The 21,844-nt window shown below is 42.2% G+C and overlaps 1 protein-coding gene across 1 annotated transcript in view; it reads left to right on the top strand.

The window, feature by feature from the left end:
* The window catches only part of LOC144508310 (sodium/potassium-transporting ATPase subunit beta-1-interacting protein 3-like), a 191,173-nt gene that overhangs the window by 142,581 nt on the left and 26,748 nt on the right, over positions 1–21,844 (top strand). The window contains exon 5 of the mRNA XM_078236135.1: positions 12,531–12,591. Coding sequence (XP_078092261.1) covers positions 12,531–12,591 — 61 coding nt within the window. The remainder of the gene's footprint in view (positions 1–12,530; positions 12,592–21,844) is intronic.

Genomic DNA, 21,844 nt, shown 5'->3' with positions numbered 1-21,844 from the left:
CAACTGTCCGACAGATCACCTTACCCAGGCCGTAACCCCGTAACCCCACGTATTTACCTCGCTAATCCCCTTTTGGACACTAAGGGGTAATTTAGCATGGCCAATCCACCTAACCTGCACATCTTTGGACTGTGGGAGGAAACTAGAGCACCTAGAGGAAACTCACGCAGACACAGGGAGAACATGCAGAAGTGTGAATATGCGTGTGCATCTTGGATCCTATTTTGGAGTCTTAGTAGGCTATGTAGTGCCAGAGAAAGTCTGTCTGTCAGTCAGGCTAACTTAGCCCCTTTTATAACTACAGATCCAACTGGGACATGACTCACCAACAAATGCAAATCTCTTCCTGTTGCCTGGTATTGACTGGTACTGAAAGAATTGCACAAAGCTTATTTGCATTATGAGTCAAGTGATGCATAATTAAAAGCTGGGATTATTATTCATATTTAAAGGAGCGGGTCATCAATGAATCAATAATTGCATAATTGCTAACACTGTGCAAAAATAGTACATCATAAAAGATCACCATCTAATATGTGGGCAGAATCCTCTTGTACTTTCCTGAGAAGAAGGCTCAACTCATTTTCAGTCAATGGGCTCTGTTGAAGGGTGCAATTAGCTCACTCCCATATCTATCAGAGTTAGGGTGGAGCAAAGCTGAACCAGGTGCATCATTGAATCTTATTTGAATCTGAAAGACGTGCCGGTTGGGCGCACTGCCCCGAACAGGTGCCGTAGTGGCGACTAGGGGAATTTCACAGTAACTTGATTGCAGTGTTAACGTAAGCCTTATTTGTGACTAATAAATAAACTTTAACTTTATTTCTTTACCATTAAAAAAAAATTAAAGTAGTAACTTAATAACAACTTGCATTTATGTAGCACTCTTCAATTAGAGGAAGATGTCTCAGAGTGACACCTGTCATTCATCTTTAACTTTAGAAGCATGCAGTTCCTTTAACTTAAATTGGGAATTTGACTTTGAATTTTCTTTTCTGTTAATGTATGGGCTTTGTATATTATGCATTCATTTTATTAACAGCGTGCATCGTGGACAATAGGCCTTGCTACCGATCTCATTTTTGGGCAAACACTTGCAAATAATTTGTATTTTGTTTTTTTCCTTAAGCATCCACAGATCTATGCCAACTAATTTTTGGCCTCCTTAAGCCTCTTTTAATTATAATTCTTTGACAGTATATTGGACTATATTTAAGCCATTCTTAAGGATCAGTATCTCAGACCAAAAAACTGACACAATCAAATGATTGTTTTTAAGGTTTGACACTGGACCAAAAACAAAGTAGAGCATAGAACAGTAATATACTATTTAGCCCCTCATGCCTGTTCTGCCATTCAGTCAGACAATGGCTCATCTGTCTCGTGACTCCATTTATTCTTCTTAATGTTCTTACTGAACAAAAATCTATTCATCTCAGTTTTGACATTTTCAAATGACCTATCTTTGACCTGTGGGGTAGAAATGCAGATTTTCAGTACCTTCTGTATGATAAAGTACTTACTCAATGACATAACCCTAAATTTAAGATTATTCTCTCCTTGTTCCGAAGTCCTTGACCAAAGGAAATGGTTTTGCTCTATCTCTGTCTCTTTAAATTAATTTGCAGAATGGAGGCATTGCTGGCCAGGCCAGCATTTCTTGCCTATCCCTGATTGCCCTTGAGAAGGTGATGCAGGCCAGCATTTCTTGTCTATCCCTGATTGCCCTTGAGAAGGTGATGGTGAACTGCCTTCTTGATCTGCTGCAGTCCACGTGGCCTAGATACATCCATAGTGCTGTTATGGAGGGAGTTTCAGAATTCTGACCCAGCGACATTACAGGAACGGCGACATTGTTCTAAGTCAGGATGGTGAGTGACTTGGAGGGAATCTTTGAGGTGGTGGTGTTCCCATGTGTCTGATGTTCTTGCCCTTCTAGATGGCATCAGTTGTGGGTTTGGAAGGTGCTGTCATAGGATTACTTAGGCTGTCTGGCACAGAAACAGTCCATGTCGGTAATAAAGCAGAAAATGCTGGATAAACTTAGCAAGTCTGGCAGCATTTGTGGTGAGTGAATCAGTTTATATTTCAAGTCCATACGATTCCTATTTGGAGCTATAGAGAGGGAGAAAAGTGATGGATTTTATACTATTTAAGAGGGACTGGATCAGGTGAAGCAGAGTAGAAGGTCAGAGCTAGATGGAAACTAGGAGAGAATATGACTGAGATGTTATGGACACAAGACAAAGGGAGCATTAATGATAATGTTAAAGACTAAGTAAGGTGCTGATAGTGGCATAAAGCTAAGATAGCAAAATGTGTCAAAGCAAAACTTCGGAACAAATGACAGAAGGCCCTGTGGGGAAAATAATTAAAAAGGGGGTCAAGATGGAGGATAGAGTTCATTGTCAGCAGTTGTTGAACTCAATGCTGAGTCCAGAAGACTGTAAAGTGTCTAATTGGAAAATGAAATGCTGTTCCTCCAGTTTGCATTGGGCTTTACTGGAACATATAAGCAGGCCAAGGATGGACATTTGGGTATGAAAGAAAGGTGGTGAGTTGAAATGGCAAGTGACAAGGCGGTTGAAGTCATGCTTGTGGAATTAATAAAAATGTTCTGTGATTTCGGTGGGGTCCCTCATGACGGGTTGGTTGGGGGGGTTGGGGCTCGTGGGATGCAGGGGGGGGGTGGGGGGCTGGCTTGGCCCTGGGAGACGGAGGGTGGCGGTCGAGGGGTCTTTTTCCGGCTGGAGGTCTGTGGCCGGTGGTGTTCCGCGGGGCTCTGTGCTGGGACCTCTGCTATTTGTGATATGTGTGAGTGGTTTGGAGGAGGGTGTGGCTGGTGTTGTCGGCGAGTTTGCAGGTGGCGCGAGGATGGCTGGACTTGCGGATGGCAATGAGCGTTGTCGGGCGGTGCAGCGGGGTGTAGATAGGCTCGAAAATTGGGCGGAGAAATGGCAGATGGAATTTAATCCAGATAAATGCAAAGTGATGCATTTTGTAAGAACTAATGTAGGGGGGAGTTATACAATAAATGGCAGAGTCATCAAGAGTATAGAAACACAGAGGGACCTAGGTGTGCAAGTCCACAAATCCTTGAAGGTGGCAGCACAGGTGGAGAAGGTGGTGAAGAAGGCATATGGTATGCTTGCCTTTATAGGACGGGGTATAGAGTATTAAAGCTGGAGTCTGATGTTGCAGCTGTATAGAATGCTGGTTCGACCACATTTGGAGTACTGCGTCCAGTTCTGGTCACCGCACTACCAGAAGGACGTGGAGGCTTTAGAGAGAGTGCAGAGAAGGTTTACCAGGATGTTGCCTGGTATGGAGGGTCTTAGCTATGAGGAGAGATTGGGTAAACTGGGCTTGTTCTCCCTGGAAAGACGGAGAATGAGGGGAGACCTAATAGAGGTGTACAAAATTATGAAGGGTATAGCTACGGTGAACAGTGGGAAGCTTTTTCCCAGGTCGGAGGCGACGATCACGAGGGGTGACGGGCTCAAGGTGAGAGGGGCGAGGTATAACTCAGACATTAGAGGGACGTATTTTACACAGAGAGTGGTGGGGGCCTGGAATGCGCTGCCAAGAAGGGTGGTGGAGGCAGACACGCTGGCATCGTTTAAGACTTACCTGGATAGTCACATGAGCAGTCTGGGAATGGAGGGATACAAATGAATGGTCTAGTTGGGCCAATGAGCGGCATGGGCTTGGAGGGCCGAAGGGCCTGTTTCTTGTGCTGTACTGTTCTTTGTTCTAAGCGATCACCCAGTCTGCATTTAGTCTCCCCAGTGTAGAGGAGGCCACATTGGGAATATCAAATTCAGTAGACCAGGAGATGCAAGGAAAACACTACTAAATGCAGATTGGGAACTGCTTTGCAGTACACCTTTGCACAATAATATGAAAATCTGCCCTGGATCATGAATTGCCCATGGGTGCATAAAGAAGTTGATGGTAAGCCTTACATCTGGAAATCACCCACTATCCTCCCAAAAAACCCCCACCATCAGTTAGAATATTTGAAGGGACCAGACAACAAGGCAAGGGAGGCTTGAGAAGGTAGATCCTATCTTATTTTTCAGCCAATCAATTAGTTCAGTTCTTTGGGCCTAAAAAGATGCTTGCCTGTATCTCTGGTGTTTTTTTCCCAATGCAAGGTCTTGCCAATGAGCAGGCCTGCATGAAGGTATAACTGGGTCATGCAAATGATTTAACCCATCAAAATCAAGTTTGGACAGGCACATTGCACCTTAGGCCTACTGTGTTGATCCAACTCCTGATCTAAAGAGGAGAAATATACTAGGAAGATATGTTTTTTTTAACCACCCGACCCTGCAGAAATGTGCTGTTTTCTTTCTGTGGAATTGTGTTCATAGTAACTGAAGGCAGCTATGGCCAGCTGTTGGACTGTAAGCTGAGTAGCATAGTTGTTATGGAGGATGGATTATATTAATAGATGTTGGAACCGTAGATAATGCTGAAAAAATGCTACCTTGCTCACAATACATTATAGTACAATCTGAAGAAAAATCCTCGCCAACATATCAAATGAAGCTTATTGCAAGAATGAAAGTATTTTAACTATGTAACATAAGATGGTTCTTCACTTTTGTCTCATTTGATTTGTACTAAGAAACATTGCACTGAAGTGTTTTCCCCCAGTATTTTCTGCTTTATCCTTCTATAGGAGTCACTACTCCTACAGTTCCAATATTCATAGAATCATAGAATCCCTACAGTGCTGAAGGAGGCCATTCAGCCCATTGAGCCTGCACTGACAACAATCCCACTCAGGCCCTATCCCCGTAACCCTACATATTTATCCCGCTAATCCCCCTGACACTAAGGGGCAATTTGCCATGGCCAATCAACCTAACCTGCACAACTTTGGACTGTGGGAGGAAACCAGAGCACTTGGAGGAAACCCATGCAGACATGGGGAGAACTTGCAATCTCCACACAGACAGTTATCCAAAGTTACAAGCTTACAAGCTTTCAGCATTTTGCCTAAAGTGTCACTCTTCATGATTGTACCTGGATAAGGAACACCAGGAGACTATTTAAGTATGAAAGCTATTCCACAGGCTCATGTTCCATGCATGCACCATTCTCCTCCCAGCCCCTGACCCCCAGGGAAGACAGTTATACTTCCTCCATCACTGGGCTTCATTGCGATCATCAACACAAATGATGGATTGAATGAGGCCCCCTCAGCAACATCACCATTTCCCAACTGGGATTTTAGAAATATTTTTCAGTCAAGGAAGTGGCTGCTTTGGTTCTATTCTGGCAGATGTATAAGAAATCACAGTGAAAACTGTAGGATTAGTAAGGAAATGGCTTTGTTCATTATGGAGCACAAGCCAATTGTGCAGGGCATTTACCAATTGTGCATCTGAAGGAGTTTTCTCCTGATAATTAAAATTGAAATGTAAGAGCAAAATTTATGTACCCCTCATCATATCAACCAATACCTTTAAGGCTAACTAATGGGTAAATCTGAAGAACATATTAGAACTATTAATCAAATGCTACCAGAAGAAATTACTTCCTACACTGTTGTATTAAAGAATTGGGTTAGAGATTTACTGGTCATATCTAAATTTGTAAGATACCATGCTTGAACCATCTTACCTGAGTCAAACTATATTAACACACACCTAAACCAATTGCAACTAGAACAGGATACAACGGCAGGGTGGCACTGTGGTTAGCACTGCTGCCTCACAGCACCAGGGGACCCAGGTTCAATTCTGGCTTGGGTCACTGTCTGTGTGGAGTTTGCACGTTCTCCCTGTGTATGTGTGGGTTTCCTCCAGGTACTCCGGTTTCCTCCCACAATCCAAAGATGTGCAAAGGTGGATTGGCCATGGTAAATTGCCCCTTAGTGTCAGGGGGATTAACTAAGGTAAATACATGGGGTTATGGGGATAGGGTCTGGGTGGGATTGTGGTCGATGCAGGCTCGATGGGCCAAATGGCCTCCTTCTGCACTGTAGGGATTCTATGATTCTAACACTGAATACTGAATAATACTCTCAAGTCCCAATGATTAAGGATAAAACTGGAAACAGTGATGCATTAACTAGCACTATCATCATCTCTGAAAATGCAACTAATACTAAACCACGGGCGTTGAGAAAGCAACAAGAATTAAAGCAAATATTTTATTTTTTCAGTATATCAGGATGCCTTAGTTTTTTTACTTGCTGACGTTATTCAGTGTTCAAGATTGCAGTACAGCGTAGCTTGGTGAAGGTTGAATTTTTTAAATCACTGGCAACCAGCCTTCGGCTAGTTCTCTGAATATATGAAGTCTTCTATTTAATAGACTGACCGTGATAGCATAATCTTTTTTCCGGATGTTTGGCAGCTCCTCTGGGGATACCTGAAGCAAGTTGCAACACATGTTGTTTTCATCTTTGATCATCTTCCCCACAACCAAGTTTAACTAAGTGTGCATGTATATTATCATTGTACTATATATCAGTTCGGAGATTCTTGACTAAACAGATGTAATACATTTTGCAATCTTTATAAAATTTGATTAAACTCTTAATATTCGAGGTTTTACTCTGCTTTTTGATGAATTGTATAATTAAGTGCCCGTTATGGCAGGATTTTAAAACATTTGTTAATGGGATGTGGGCTTTCCTGCTACGCCAGCATTTGGTGCCCATCCCTAATTGCCCCCTCTTGAACCACCATTGGTGTATGCACACCCATAATTAGAAGTTTATTTTATTTATTGATTTATTAGTCACTAGTAGGCTTACATTAACACTGCAATGAAGTTACTGTGAAAATCCCCTAGTCGCCACATATAGAACTATAGAACCATAGAGTCCCTACAGTGCAGAAGGATGCCATTTAGCCCATCAAGTCTGCACTGACTCTCTTAAGGCGCATCTTTGCTACAATGACCGACCTGTCCCTAGGCACTATTGGCACTATTGTGTTTAGGCTTTTTGTAGTGAAGGGAGAGATCTACCGGCTGTTCACACCTGCCAATGGCAGATTCCCATGCTGTGGGGTGGATTCAATAGGAAATCCCATTGACAGCAGCAGGACCAGGAGGTCCCGCCGCCAAGACACATGCCGCAGGGAGGCCTGAGAAACCTGCCCCAAGTGTCTGTTTCCTGTATTGGATTTTGTAGAGCTGTGTAAAAGTGCACAGGGACCACTGAATTACTGTGTCTGCCTTGAGTACTTAATTGGCAGTTACATAGGGGACTTGGAAAAGTCACTTGACAATAAAAGAAGGTACCTCGGGAATGCTTGGTAAAATAAAATGGTGCACAGACCATGTGTAATTATTTGATTACCTCCTATGATTAAATTGTATGTGCTGATTTACAACTCCTGGGCGTACTTGTTTGTAGAAATTGTTTAGACAGAACCAGAAACATGGAATTGATTAAAAGTTAGCACGGTCACTGCAGACTGTATGATGCATTCACTGACCTGATGCAGAATTTTATACTTAATAAGACAATTAGAAAGAAAAGAAAGAGTTGCAGTTATATAGCGCCTCTCGTGACCCTTAGACATTTCAAAGTGCTTTAAAGCCAATGAAGTATTTTTGTAGGGTAGTCATTGCGTAATGTAGGAAAAACAGCAACCAATTTGTGCACAGCACGCTCCTACAGAATGCAGTGTGTTAATGATTGGATAATCTGTTTTGTGATGTTGATTAAGCAATAAACATTGGCCAGGACAAAAGAAAAGGTGGATTGTCAAGTCAACATGAGAAACCGACTCTCGTTTAAAGAATTTATTCTGTGGAGCAGCTTAACAAGACAGGAAACATTTCAGTGCTTGTTTCTAGCTTACATGCATTGATTTTTCATTTTTAGCTGCACACAATCAATTACTCAATTTTACAAATGCAGACCATTTGACTTAAAGCTATCATTAATGCAGCCAATTTCCCCAAAACGGCCTTGTTGTCTTTTTGAGCAGCCTCTCGAGTAGGTGTAATTCTTTCACTACATGGTTCCCAACGCCTCTCTCTCTCTCACTCACATGGTCGCACAGGAGTATTAAAAAAAGGTGGATATTTGTCTGCAGCCCAGCAATTGTGGCAGAGCAAGTACCCACCCTCAGCGTACATTGTGCTGACTTCCATGTTTGATTGCCTGGCTGGCATTGTATTTCCTTGCACACAATGTGACTTCATTTCAAACACAATGCAGTGCAAATCAGCTGGGAAATTCCTCAGTCACAATGCTATGAAAAGGCTTCTATTGCAACAATGCTCACCAACACCACAGTATATAGGTCAATGCTGACTTCCTAGACAACAGTCACAATACTTTCTTTTCAAGGCAGTCATTTGTGCCAGGCTTATTTGAAGGCAAAGGCAGATTTAGCAGGGTGGCACCTTAGAGACTAAAGCTACTCTTTTGCTTGCTGACTAACAACAGTTCTGCACAGCCACGGACAGAAGGCAGAGTGCAAATTCATTGAGGCTTATTAAACCAGTAGGATCGTTACAGAGAATATAGGCATCCAGAGGCAATGCTCAGATCTTTTTATAGATTAGAGGCGTCTTTGCAGTACAGCCCTACAAAGGTTTCCAAACTCATTAAAATAAAAGCAAAATATACGGGTGCCGAAAGGCTGGAATTCTCCAGCTGTCCATGCCGACGGGATCCTCTGGTCCCGCCGATGATGCATCCCTGCCGTGGGTTTCCTGCGGTTAATGGAAAATTCTGTCATCAGCGGTGGGGACTGGAAGATCCCACTGCTGGCAAATGGCGTGCCACCTCCTGTCATGAGAAACATGCTGTGGGGAAGCCAGAGAATCCCCCCAAAAAACAGGAAACGCTGAAAAAAGCAAAGCAGACGTGGAAGCATCTGTGGAGAGAGAAACAGAGTTAACATTTCAAGCCCAACATTCCAGTTACACAGATGTTTGGAGGGTGCTGTGGAAGAAACTTACATGCTTCAGTGCATCTTGTAAATGGCATGCACTGTTGGTGGTGGAGGGAGTGAAGGTTTAAGAATGTAGATGGGGTGCCAATCAAGTGGGCTATTTTGTCCTTTATGGCATTGGGCTCTAATGCCCTGTTGGAGCTGCACTCATCCAGGCAAATATTCCATCACCTTCCTGAATTATGCCTTGTAGGCAGCTTTGGGGAGTCAGGAGATGAGTCATTCAATGCAAAATACCCAGCCTTTAACCTGCTCTTGAAGCCATGGATATTTATGTTTGTTTTATTCTTACTTGGGGTGTGCCTGTGTTTATTTCCCATCCCCAATTGGACCATTTCAGAGGGCCATTTAGGAGCCAACATTGTTGATGGTCTGGAGTCACATGTAGGCCAGACCAGGTCAAGTGAACCAGATGGGTTGTATGATAGCGCTTCCATAATTATCATTAGACTTTAAATTCCGGATTTATAGAATTCAAATTTTACCAATTGCCACAGCAGGATTTGAACCCAGGTCCCCAGAACATTATGTGTGGTTTCTGGATTACTAGTGCAATGAAAAATGCCACTACGTCGCTGCCTGATTCCCACTGACTTCAATTTTACTCGTGCTCCTTGATGTCACATTCAGTTAAATTCATCCTTGATGTCAAGGGCAATCACTCTCACCTCACCTCTAGTATTCAGCTCTCTTGACCATGTTTGAACCAAGGTTCTAATGAGGCCTGACACTGAGTGGTCCTGGCAGAACCTTAACTGAGCGTCAGTGAGCAGGCTATTGGTGAGTAAGTGCTGCTTGACAGCACTGTCGGTGACATCTTCCATCGCTTTGTTGATGATTGAAATTTTGTCCTGCTTTTTGTGGCAATAACTAATTTCATTGACTTAGTTTACGGAAAATCACTGGTGCAAATAGCACAACCTAGCGATCCATGATATATATTACTGAGGTTCCAAAATACTCTGCCCTTCTGTCACCAACTTCACACCGTTTGAGGCAAAGAAATAATTCATAGCCTCTATTCAGGCTTTGGAGGGGAGTGTCAGAACCTTTCCTCTTGCAAAGTGAAAACCTTATTATCCCTCTCAATGCAACTCCCATCGGTTTACAGTTATGACAAAAAGACATTGGCACCAATTGAAGTGGCATTTCTGCCACTGTGCCAGGTTTTGAATCCTTGTCTGTCGCAATTAATTCCGTTTTCCCCAAACCTTTTTAATGTATATTTTATCATGAAATTAGTATGCACACATGTTTTAGCTAGCCTTTTATCATTAATTTGATGTCTTTGAGCGGGGTGGTAGCGGGGAAAGCCTGTCAGCAAGTTTTAACATGTTTGAAGATCTAGAAATACATAGAATGCAAATCTGTAGTCAAATGCAAAAGAGGACTTGGGAGTAATCACAATAATTATTAATAAGCAGAAATTGTGGAGGAGATTCATGTGACTGGCCTATAATTTCTTTGGAATATCAAATGATATCATTGTTTCATTACCATGATATATATTTCCTGACAGCAGTGGAAATGTGCAATTATGGCTCATCTGTCACCATATTCTTTATTCTGACTTTATGGAAGCATAATCCATGCTGATAAAATGCAAATTGGCCAGAGATCAGATAGGGAAGGATGCATTGTACTGATCCAGCTGTAACTAGACAGCTTGCTACAATCAGCTGCATAGCAAACTCACGCTCTCAATGGTGCCTTCGAGCTTTTAAAAACATTTTGCTTCTTTTCAGCTCCATGCATGCTGCTGAACAATATAGTCAACTAAGCATATTGTACATTCTTGTGTAAAAGTCAAGTTTCTAAGACTAAATTTTCAATTCAAAGGTCTGGGGTCGAGGGGTCGAAATCTCCCCTTCTCCAATTGTCTTGCTGGGGAAGGGAGTGCCACAGACTTAGAACACTCTGAGAGGAAAATATTTTCCATATCTCCATCCTAAATGGGAGACTCCTTATTTTTTAATTGTGTCCCCTAGTTCTGGTCTCTCCCACAAGAGGAAACATCCTCTCAGCATCCAATCTGTCAGATTCCCTCAAGATCTTCTATGCTTCAATAAGTTTTAAAATTTAAAGTTTATTTATTAGTGTCACAAGTAGGCTTTCATTAACACTGCAATGAAGTTACTGTGAAAATCCCCTAGTCGCCACATTCCAACACACAGAGAGAATTTAGCATGGCCAATGCACCAAACCAGCATGTCTTTCAGACTGTGGGAGGAAACCAGAGCACCTGGAGGAAACCCACGCAGACACGGAGAAAACATGCAGTCGCCACAGAGACAGTAACCCACGCCAAGAATCGAACCCAGGTCCCTGGCGCTGTGAGGCAGCAGTGCTAACCACTTTGCCACAGTGCTGTCCAATATGATCACTTCTCATTCATCTAAACTCCAGTGGATACAGGCCCAACCTGCCCAACCTCATCAAGGAACGATTTGGTCAAAGTTTTCAAAATATTAAGGGCAATAGGTAGGTTGAGGAGTCTATAGGTCTGGGGGCACAATCCAAATATTTGAGCCCTAACATTCAGAAGTAAAATTAAGAAACACGTCCACATGCAAAGAGTGGTTGAATTTTGGAACTCTTCTCCAAATGACAATTGATGCAGGGTCGATTGTTAATTTTACATCTGAGATTGATAGATTTTTGTAAATCGAAGACATTAAGGGATATGGGGCCTTTCCAATTGGATGTTAAAAGAAAGCCTCAGTTGTCCTCTAAGGTGGATGTAAAAGATCCCATGGCACTTTTTTTGAAGAAGAGCAGGGGAGTAATCCCTGACATTCTGGCCAATATTTTCCCCTCAATCAGTATCACAAAAACAGCTTCTCTAATCATTAACATATTCCTCTTTGTCGGGGCTTGCTGCGTGCAAATTGGCTGCTGCATTTCCTACATTACAACAGTACTTCATCGGCTGTAAGGTACTTTGGGGATGTCCAGAGTTCGTGAAATATAAATGCAAGTCTTCCTTTCTTGCTTTAAAGGTAGGTATATGAAGTTTGGTCACAGATAAACCATGATCTCACTGAAGAAGCAGATTCATGTTCCTATGTATGTACTGCTAAAGGAGATCTGCCATTTGTACTTAATAATAATACTTTGCTAAAAATGTGTGCTGGTTCATAAATATCTAAGATATGAAATAAATATCTAATGTATCATAAATATCTAATATATTAAAAGTCTGGGTAAGAAACAATCCTAAGAAACTACATGAATAAATGCAAATGCATATCGTCAAATGTTATGGTACTAAACTTTGGTTTTAAAGACTATGTTACTATTACTATAGTTTTCATTCAAGTTCTGAATGCAATCAAATCTACATCCAGTAACTCTCTAACACACTGTAATACTGTGAGATCTTCTGTAAAATGCATTACCCATAACTTCATACCAATAATGGAACATTCTGAAGTACTCAAACATGATAATGTGGTTGCTGAGGAGAATATTTTAGTTGAGGATATTCTATTGTACTAATCTGATATTAAGATTGGAGAGATACAGATTTGAGTATAAACGTACAGTTGAAAAGAAGTTGCAATTATTTTTAAGCTTATCTTCTTTCTCTTGCAGCTCATTGGATTTGTCTACGCGTGTTATGTTATCAGCGTCTTTACAGAGGAAGAAGACAGCTGTAAGTAGTGGTGTGTGAAACTGTTAACTGCTTAATTAGAGTGGGACAGGTTATGTGTGAAGTGGGCCAGCTGTAGCAGCTTTCAGTGAGAAAGTGTACTGGGTTTTCCTCTTTCAGACCCATGTGAATTATAGGTTTCAGCTCCAATGCCTTCTGGCATTAGAGACGAAGAACTAGCAGCCACAGAGCTACAGCAGCTGCAAGAAATACATCACCAGTCCTCCATGTGTAAATGTAGGGCTTGAATGTAAGAGAAAAAAATGAAGGGACAAAATGCTTTTCCTGATCAACTCAGCTCATCAAAGCCAGGTCAAGTTTAAAAAATTGGCAAGCATTAATATATTAAACTGTAGATACTGAATTAAGTGGAAGAGAGATTGTTCATAACTGAGGTTTCTGGTTTCCATACGTATTTTCACAAGTTGTACTAAATCTGTCCTTTTGTTGTCCTGTTATTTGGGAAGGTTTGAGATCTTGAAGATCTTTCTGAGGGTGACCCTCCCCTCCCCCTGCCACGAGTTTACCGACAGCGAAGGGTGCGAACAATGGCAAAACCTGTTGACAGTGGCGGAACTGGAAGATCCTGCCACAAGTCAATGGCGGACCACTTCAGCAGCCGCAAAACCTGCTGCGCGGATGGCAGGGGGGGCGGGGTGCGAAAATCCCACCCAATGAATGCAACAATGCAATTGCGATTGTTGCTTCATACTCATCAGCCGCTTACAGTGTCGTTTCACAGTGAGATCAAAGATGTGCCTCCATATTGCTACTGAACTATATTTAATTTAAAGAAAAGAGTGCGGTCACAAATGTAACAAGTAAATTGCAGTTATCGGGCAAATACCTGGCTGGAATCAACACTGAAAATGCAGGAACATGGAGCCCAGTATTTTCAGCTATTTCCCTTATTTTTGACCCCCGTGCCCTGGACCTCTCTGTTCAAAACTTTCCACTTGTCGCAGCCCTCCAACCTTCATAGAAGAGCCTCCTTGTAATCATTCTTTAGCTGTACCTTTGGACACATCCTTATTTCTTTCCCTCCTGCTGAGGCCTGACCATAAACCATGATGGTGCTAGGGATGTTTTGCAAAATTAATGTTGTTGTCGAAATGAACACTGATTTCAAACATTTCCATGGTGATGGGATGGTTAGGAAGGTCCATTCAAGCCATTGCAAACAGCTACAGATGCCTTAAATTAGAACAGTTTTCCAATTAATAACCTTACATTTAGAATAACTGATGAATTCCTCTCGAGTGGGATTTTCCACTTGGAAAGGGGCATCACCCTGAGAAAACCTTTACAAGGCAGAAGGTGTGTAAACCCATTTGAAACGTGGTCACGCAGTCTATTGCATTTTAGCTAATGGCTGGAATTTTCCCATCCCGCTCGCCATGGGAATTGTAGTGGGGTGGGGGGCAGACCATGCAAAGGTCTTGGGCGCAATTCTCCAGTTTTGAGGTGAGCGCAGCTGGAGAATCCGGCCCAATATATTTTTGCATTTCTTTTTCAACCATAGAACATAGGTCACATGCGCACATCCCTCTGTCAAATAGTATCCTAGCTGTTAATGTGAATGGGTTTCTGGCATGTAGCAACATTTCCAACACACAGTTGTCCATTTATTGCCTGAAAAATAGTTGGATATCCAGCAGTTGGATAATGGAAAGGGAATAGCATCACTCCACTGGTGCCCAAGCTCTGTGTACTGTGCTTGTCTAAAAAGTGATTGCAAGTTGTGCAGGAGGGTTTCCTGACACAATATGTGGATAGGCTGACAAGAGGTGAGGCCACATTGGATTTGGTACTGGGAAATGAACCGGGCCAAGTGTTAGATTTGGTTGTGGGAGACCACTTTGGAGATAGTGACCACAATTCGGTGTCTTTTGTTATTGCAATGGAGAGGGATAGGGCCGTACGGCAGGGCAAGGTTTACAATTGGGGGAGAGGTAATTATGATGCGATTAGGCAAGAATTAGGGGGCATAAGTTGGGAACAGAAACTGTCAGAGAAAGGAACTAATGAAAAGTGGAACTTTTTCAAGGAACAAATACTGGGTGTCCTTGATAGGTATGTCCCTGTCAGGCAGGGAGGAAGTGGCCGAGTGAGGGAACCATGGTTCACGAAAGAGGTGGAATGTCTTGTGAAAAGGAAGAGGGAAGCTTATGTAGGGATGAGGAAACAAGGTTCAGATGGCTCGATTGAGGGTTACAAGTTAGCAAGGAATGAGCTGAAAAAGGGGCTTAGGAGAGCTAGGAGGGGACACGAGAAGTCCTTGGCGGGTCGGATCAAGGAAAACCCCAAGGCTTTTTACTCTTATGTGAGGAATAAAAGAATGATCAGGGTGAGGTTAGGGCCGGTCAAGGACAGTAGTGGGAACTTGTGTATGGAGTCAGTAGAGATAGGCGAGGTGATGAATGAATACTTTTCTTCAGTGTTCACCAAGGAGAGGGGCCATGTTTTTGAGGAAGAGAAGGTGTTGCAGGCTAATAGGCTGGAGGAAATAGATGTTCGGAGGGAGGATGTCCTGGCAGTTTTGAATAAACTGAAGGTCGATAAGTCCCCTGGGCCTGATGAAATGTATCCTAGGATTCTTTGGGAGGCAAGGGATGAGATTGCAGAGCCTTTGGCTTTGATCTTTGGGTCCTCGCTGTCCACGGGGATGGTGCCAGAGGACTGGAGAGTGGCGAATGTTGTTCCTCTGTTTAAGAAAGGGAATAGAAATGACCCTGGTAATTATAGACCGGTTAGTCTTACTTCGGTGGTTGGTAAATTGATGGAAAAGGTCCTTAGAGATGGGATTTACGACCATTTAGAAAGATGCGGATTAATCCGGGATAGTCAGCACGGATTCGTGAAGGGCAAGTCGTGCCTCACAAATTTGATAGAATTTTTTGAGGAGGTAACTAAGTGTGTTGATGAAGGTAGGGCAGTTGATGTCATATACATGGATTTTAGTAAGGCGTTTGATAAGGTCCCCCATGGTCGGCTTATGATGAAACTGAGGAGGTGTGGGATAGAGGGAAAGTTGGCCGATTGGATAGGTAACTGGCTGTCTGATCGAAGACAGAGGATGGTGGTCGATGGAAAATTTTCGGATTGGAGGCAGGTTGCTAGCGGAGTGCCGCAGGGATCAGTGCTTGGTCCTCTGCTCTTTGTGATTTTTATTAATGACTTAGAGGAGGGGGCTGAAGGGTGGATCAGTAAATTTGCTGATGACACCAAGATTGGTGGAGTAGTGGATGAGGTGGAGGGCTGTTGTAGGCTGCAAAGAGACATAGATAGGATGCAAAGCTGGGCTGAAAAATGGCAAATGGAGTTTAACCCTGATAAATGTGAAGTGATTCATTTTGGTAGGACTAATTTAAATGTGGATTACAGGGTCAAAGGTAGGGTTCTGAAGACTGTGGAGGAACAGAGAGATCTTGGCGTTCATATCCACAGATCTCTAAAGGTTGCCACTCAAGTGGATAGAGCTGTGAAGAAGGCCTATAGTGTGTTAGCTTTTATTAACAGGGGGTTGGAGTTTAAGAGCCGTGGGGTTATGCTGCAACTGTACAGGACCTTGGTGAGACCATATTTGGAATATTGTGTGCAGTTCTGGTCACCTCACTATAAGAAGGATGTGGAAGCGCTGGAAGGAGTGCAAAGGAGATTTACCAGGATGCTGCCTGGTTTGGAGGGTAGGTCTTATGAGGAAAGGTTGAGGGAGCTAGGGCTGTTCTCTCTGGAGCGGACGAGGCTGAGGGGAGACTTAATAGAGGTTTATAAAATGATGAAGGGGATAGATAGAGTGAACGTTCAAAGACTATTTCCTCGGGTGGATGGAGCTATTACAAGGTGGCATAACTATAGGGTTCGTGGTGGGAGATACAGGAAGGATATCAGAGGTAGGTTCTTTACGCAGAGAGTGGTTGGGGTGTGGAATGGACTGCCTGCAGTGATAGTGGAGTCAGACACTTTAGGAACATTTAAGCGGTTATTGGATAGGCACATGGAGCACACCAGGATGATAGGGAGTGGGATAGCTTGATCTTGGTTTCAGATAAAGCTCGGCACAACATCGTGGGCCAAAGGGCCTGTTCTGTGCTGTACTGTTCTATGTTCTATGTTCCACGTTAGTCAATGCTTTGTAGGTTTAAATAAATTGAGCTAATCTGGGTTAAAATAGTTTTAAAAAAACACTAAATGCTTCCATGAAAAAATAGTAAGCCTTAAGACTATCCATTACATACAGTTTGCGACATACATACAATCTCTTATTTTAGTATTTTTCATACAATATGCCATCGACCTTATTTGATAAATCTTTTTTACCATTGATTTCACTGAAGGGAAATATTGGGTTGTGTTTAAAATTGGTATCCAAGCTGTTATTGGCCAGTTTCCATCTGGTGGTAAAAGCAAACATTTGCTCCAGGTGTCAAGTGAAAATCACCTCAGAAGGATCTGAAGGACAGGAGACAGTTTCTTTGCACCACCTGTATTTAAAAAAAGTTTTAATATCACACCTGACATCAGTTAGCAACAGAGATAAATTTCAAAGGATTGACAGCTATTTCCTTGTGTTGGTGAGAAGCCAAGTTATTGAAGTAAAAAAAAAACAGGAAATGACTGACATTTTCTTAACATGCTTTTGATGCTTTGAAAAATGGTGGCTGCATAACAGACTAATATACATTTATACATATCACAAAATATGTAGTCATTAATTAATAGGAATTAATAATTGAATCAACTGAGCTCAAACAATATTTGAGTATGGATAGAGCCCTGAGATTAATGCTCTTTGTTATTCTTTAGTATATATTATAGTTATTTATGAGGCAGTATTCTTTTAGTTTTTATCCACAAGAGAGAATGTAACGATTTCCTCTTCGATTCAATGGCATTATCCTTGCTCATCCCCCCACTAGCAAGATCCTAAGGCTTACCATTGACCAGAAACTGAACTGGATCAGTCATATAAATGCAGATCAGAGGCTGGACATTCTGTGGCAAATAACTCACCTCAAAGTCTGCTCACCATCTCAGAAGGCACAAATCAGGAGTGTGATGGAATACTCTCCACTTCACTAGATTAGTGCAGCCCAACAACATTCAAGACAAAGCGGCCTGCTTGATCCGCATTGAGACACTGTTAAACATTCACTCCCTACCATTCACTGTCTGTGTGGATCCTGCAAATTCTCCCTGTGTCTGTGTGGGTTTCTTCTGGGTGCTCCCACGGTCCAAAGATTTGCGGGTTAGGTTGATTGACCATGCTAAATTGATCCTTATTGTCACGGGGATTAGCAGGGTAAATACGTGGAGTTACGGGGAAAGGGCCAGTGTGGGATTGTTGTCGGTGCAGGCTCGATGGGCCGAATGGGATTCTAGGATTCTACACCATCACTCTACATAGTGGCTGCAGTGACGCAGGCGCAAGATGCATTGCAGCAACTCACCAAGGCTTCTTCAACAGCACCTTCAAAATCCCTGACCTCTACCACCTAGAAATACAAGGGCAGAAGCACCACCTAAAAGTTCCCTCACAAGCCACACACCATCCTGCCTTGGAACTACATCACTGATCCTTCACTGTCACTGCACCAAAATCCTGAAACTCCCTCATTAACAGCACAGTGGATGTATCAGCACCAGATGGACTGCAACAGTTTAAGAAGGCAGCTCACAGGAGCAGATAGGGATGGACAGAAAATGCTGGCCTTGCCAGTGACACCCACATCCATGAATGAACAAGATTGTCTTCATTGACAGATATTCAGTTTTGTAATTCTGTTTGGTATTTATTGCACCAATACCTTATTTTTTAGGAATAACACTCTTTGTACCCAGGGCCTTGCAAAATAATTCTCTCCTCAGACACGGCACTTTCTATCTGTATCTCTTGAAATTACTTTCTAACACAGTTCATTAGGTCCAGTGATTTTGATTAAATTCTCTAATTTTATTACTGACCTCGGTTTAATTATAAATGTTAGTACAGAAGTCCAATTCGCTACTTTGTTTTTACCTACATCTTTTAATCTATTAACTCTTGAAGAGGAGAAATATGTTTCACTTAAATGCTATATTTCCCTGAATTGCAGTTCATGCAATTTAGCAAACGTGCGCGGTTTTCACCATTTTGAACACAAAATGGAACTCATATTACTTTTGTATTGGAAATATTAGGTGTCCTCCCTCTCACTTATCTGTCATACCATCCTGCTGCTGCTTTCAAACTGGAGAACTTCCTATTGCCCCTCCAGATTTGAGCACTTCACTGCCACCCTCAATTTGTTGCGTGTCTACCTTCTGGCCATTAACTGGCCAATTCGAGGAAAATTACAGGTGATTCACTGTTTCCCACAAATTTGAGCCTGATGGTGGGATTCAGAAACCTGCAGGAACATAATGGTTCTCTCCAGGCTGCGTTCCATAGAAGTGGGCTTGAAAATCAGAGTGCTGCAATGGTAACAATGTCTCGCAGGTTAGTTTGCGAGAGGAACCGGGAACGAAGATGACTAGGAAGGAGGCTGATCAAGAAGGAGGATAGCAGTTGCCAGGTTGGAGGATAGTGTGAAGCTGAGCTGCCTGCTCCTCCAAACACCAAGTTGGACATTTTGTAATCTTACCTTTTTGTCCAAGCGACCCCCTTTAAACAGACACATGTAAAGACAGCTGAGTTCAGGACAGACCAATATTTCAGAGCCCGTCTCAAGCAACTGTAAGGCCACTAAATTTGAATATGCAAGGGCATAACACTTATTCCAGATACAGGCCATAGACATATTTCTTTTTGCTTACACCAAAATGGTGGGCGTTACACTTTAAACTTTCAATGAGTATGCACTTCCTGCCCACCATATTGGATGTTTGGCTGCCTGTTTAGCATCTGAAAACAATGCGGTATCTGTAATGACTTCAATCAGGCCAATGAGATTGGCCTATTGGAATATGAACTCCCTGATTAAGGAATCAATTGATGGGCCAATCAGGGATTCTTTTCCTTGTATTTAACCGGGAGTGTCAATTCCTCTGGTGCTCCCGAAGGTAGACTGCTGACTGATAGCACTCTGAGTACTGCTGTTGGAATTGTAAATAAAGGGATTTTGGTGAAGGGACTTCTGCATCCGTAGACTTATTACAATATCATTCCAATTTAAGGCCTTCACTGTAAATAGTTGCCTGGGTCAGTTACATTCTTGTTTGCAAGGCAGATTAAGAAAGTACCTCTTTTTTTCCCTTCTTTCCTATTGCTATTTCTTCTTATGCATCTTCCTTCTTTTTATCTTTCCATCTCCACTTTGCCTTTCTTCCCCTCAAGCTTCGCCTTCCCTCTCTCTCCCCACTTTCCTTCAGCTCTTTGCTTCACCATTTTTCCCACCCCTTCCTCTACCCTTCATTCCTCTGTAACAGTTACCACCCCTATTTGAGGAGAAGGTTGCGGATGAAAACAGCTCAGGTGGAAAGATTAATGAATGAGGAAAAGACAGATTTGACTGATTATTTCGCAATTAAGTAAATTGTAAAATTTATTACCTTCTCATGAGGCAGACAGCATGCACTTCATCAGCCTAAGCCGCTGAATCACATCAATATGATGCTATTTTCACAGGAACTGTCAACAGGTCTTCAAATAAATACAGTTCCTATGACAGAAATTCTTTCACAGAAACTTGTAAATGTAGGTTGGATTCTCAGATCATACCTACAGTACTCACGGTGATTTATTTCCTGTACACTGCGATGCCAAAATCTCCTAACCGTACACTTTACATTTAAATTGCAATTCATGCCAATGAATTCTCTGCTATATTCCCTGCCCCTCGGTCTGTTCTTTGGTTGAATGGCAAAACTCGAATGTTTAGGTACAAGCACATTGGACTTAACTTGCATAATTCCATAATACCGAATGGAAGAAGACAAGAATCTTATGTTAAGGAACATCATTTTCGAGACTCTGTCAAAGTGGATTTTGTTTTCTTGCTGAATCTTTTATATATGTGTTGATTTTGTATCAGTCACACCCGGTTTATTCCCAAATGGTTTTGTTTTATTTCAGCGTGTTGTTCAGCTGAAATTGTCAATGTTTTAATGCCCAGATGCATATTTCATTCTTTCCTTCATGCCTGATGCACCATTTGAAATGATTAACCGTGGCAGGATATCAATAGTTAATGTTGTCAGCAGCTGATATGGTCACTGACCCAGTTTCCTTAGATTTCAGCCTAGTTTTATTCACCATGTTTGTTTTAGTCTTTTTGAAATTATGCTCGATTATAATTAAGCACCTGGCAAATTTTGCAGTTTTCATTTCTGCTGATAGATCCAAGTAAATTTTACTTTCTGAAATACTTAGCAAATCCACCAGAATTGGAATTCAGCTCATTTTTAATTTTCAAAATAGGTACAATATTGTAATTTTTTAAATGGCGTGACAGCCATATCGATATTGACCCTGCAGAATATTGTTGTCTGTATCATCAGTAGATGGGGCGGCACAGGGGTTAGCACTGCTGCCTCACATCACCAGGGACCCAGGTTCGATTCCCAGCTTGGGTCATTGTCTGTGTGGAGTTTGCACATTCTCCCCGTGTCTGCATGGGTTTCTTCCAGATGCTCCGGTTTCCTCCCACAGTCCAAAGATGTGCAGGTTATGTGCATCGGCCATGCTAAATTCTCCCTCAGTGTACCTGAACAGGCACTGGAGTGTGGCGACTCGGGGATTTTCACAGTAACTTCATTACTGTGTGAATGTAAGCCTACTTGTTACTAATAAATAATTTATTTTTAAATGAAGCAACAACAGGAAAATACAGTCAGAGTTATTTCATATTACTCACTGATTCTGACATTATTAATCTCTTTCTATCTGCTACGTAAACTTTCTGTTAAAATATATGAAGATGTTTTCTCAAATTGCAGAATTTATTTTGTTTACATCTGCTGACCTTGTGGAGACAAAGTCCTGCCTTCACATTGAGGATACCAGGTTTGTGGTTAAATGGGATAGATTTTCAGCAGATCCAGCAAGTCAAAACTGGATACCCATGAGGAACTGCGAGCAGCTATATTCAAACAAAATCCGTAACCTCTTGGTCCAGCATACCCCGCACTCTGCTATTACCATCGAGCCTGGGAATCAATCTGGGATGTTGGAGTGAAGAAGGAGCAACGCCAGGCATACCTAAAAATGAGGTGTCAACACTCATTGTGCAACAGCACAGGGCTACTTGCGTGCCAAACAGCGGAAGTACAATGCAAT

This window comes from Mustelus asterias, chromosome 20 (assembly GCF_964213995.1).
Source record: "Mustelus asterias chromosome 20, sMusAst1.hap1.1, whole genome shotgun sequence".
NCBI lineage: Eukaryota > Metazoa > Chordata > Chondrichthyes > Carcharhiniformes > Triakidae > Mustelus > Mustelus asterias.
The sequence above is the reverse complement of the archived record's forward strand: the minus strand, read 5'-3'. Positions and strand labels throughout refer to the sequence as shown.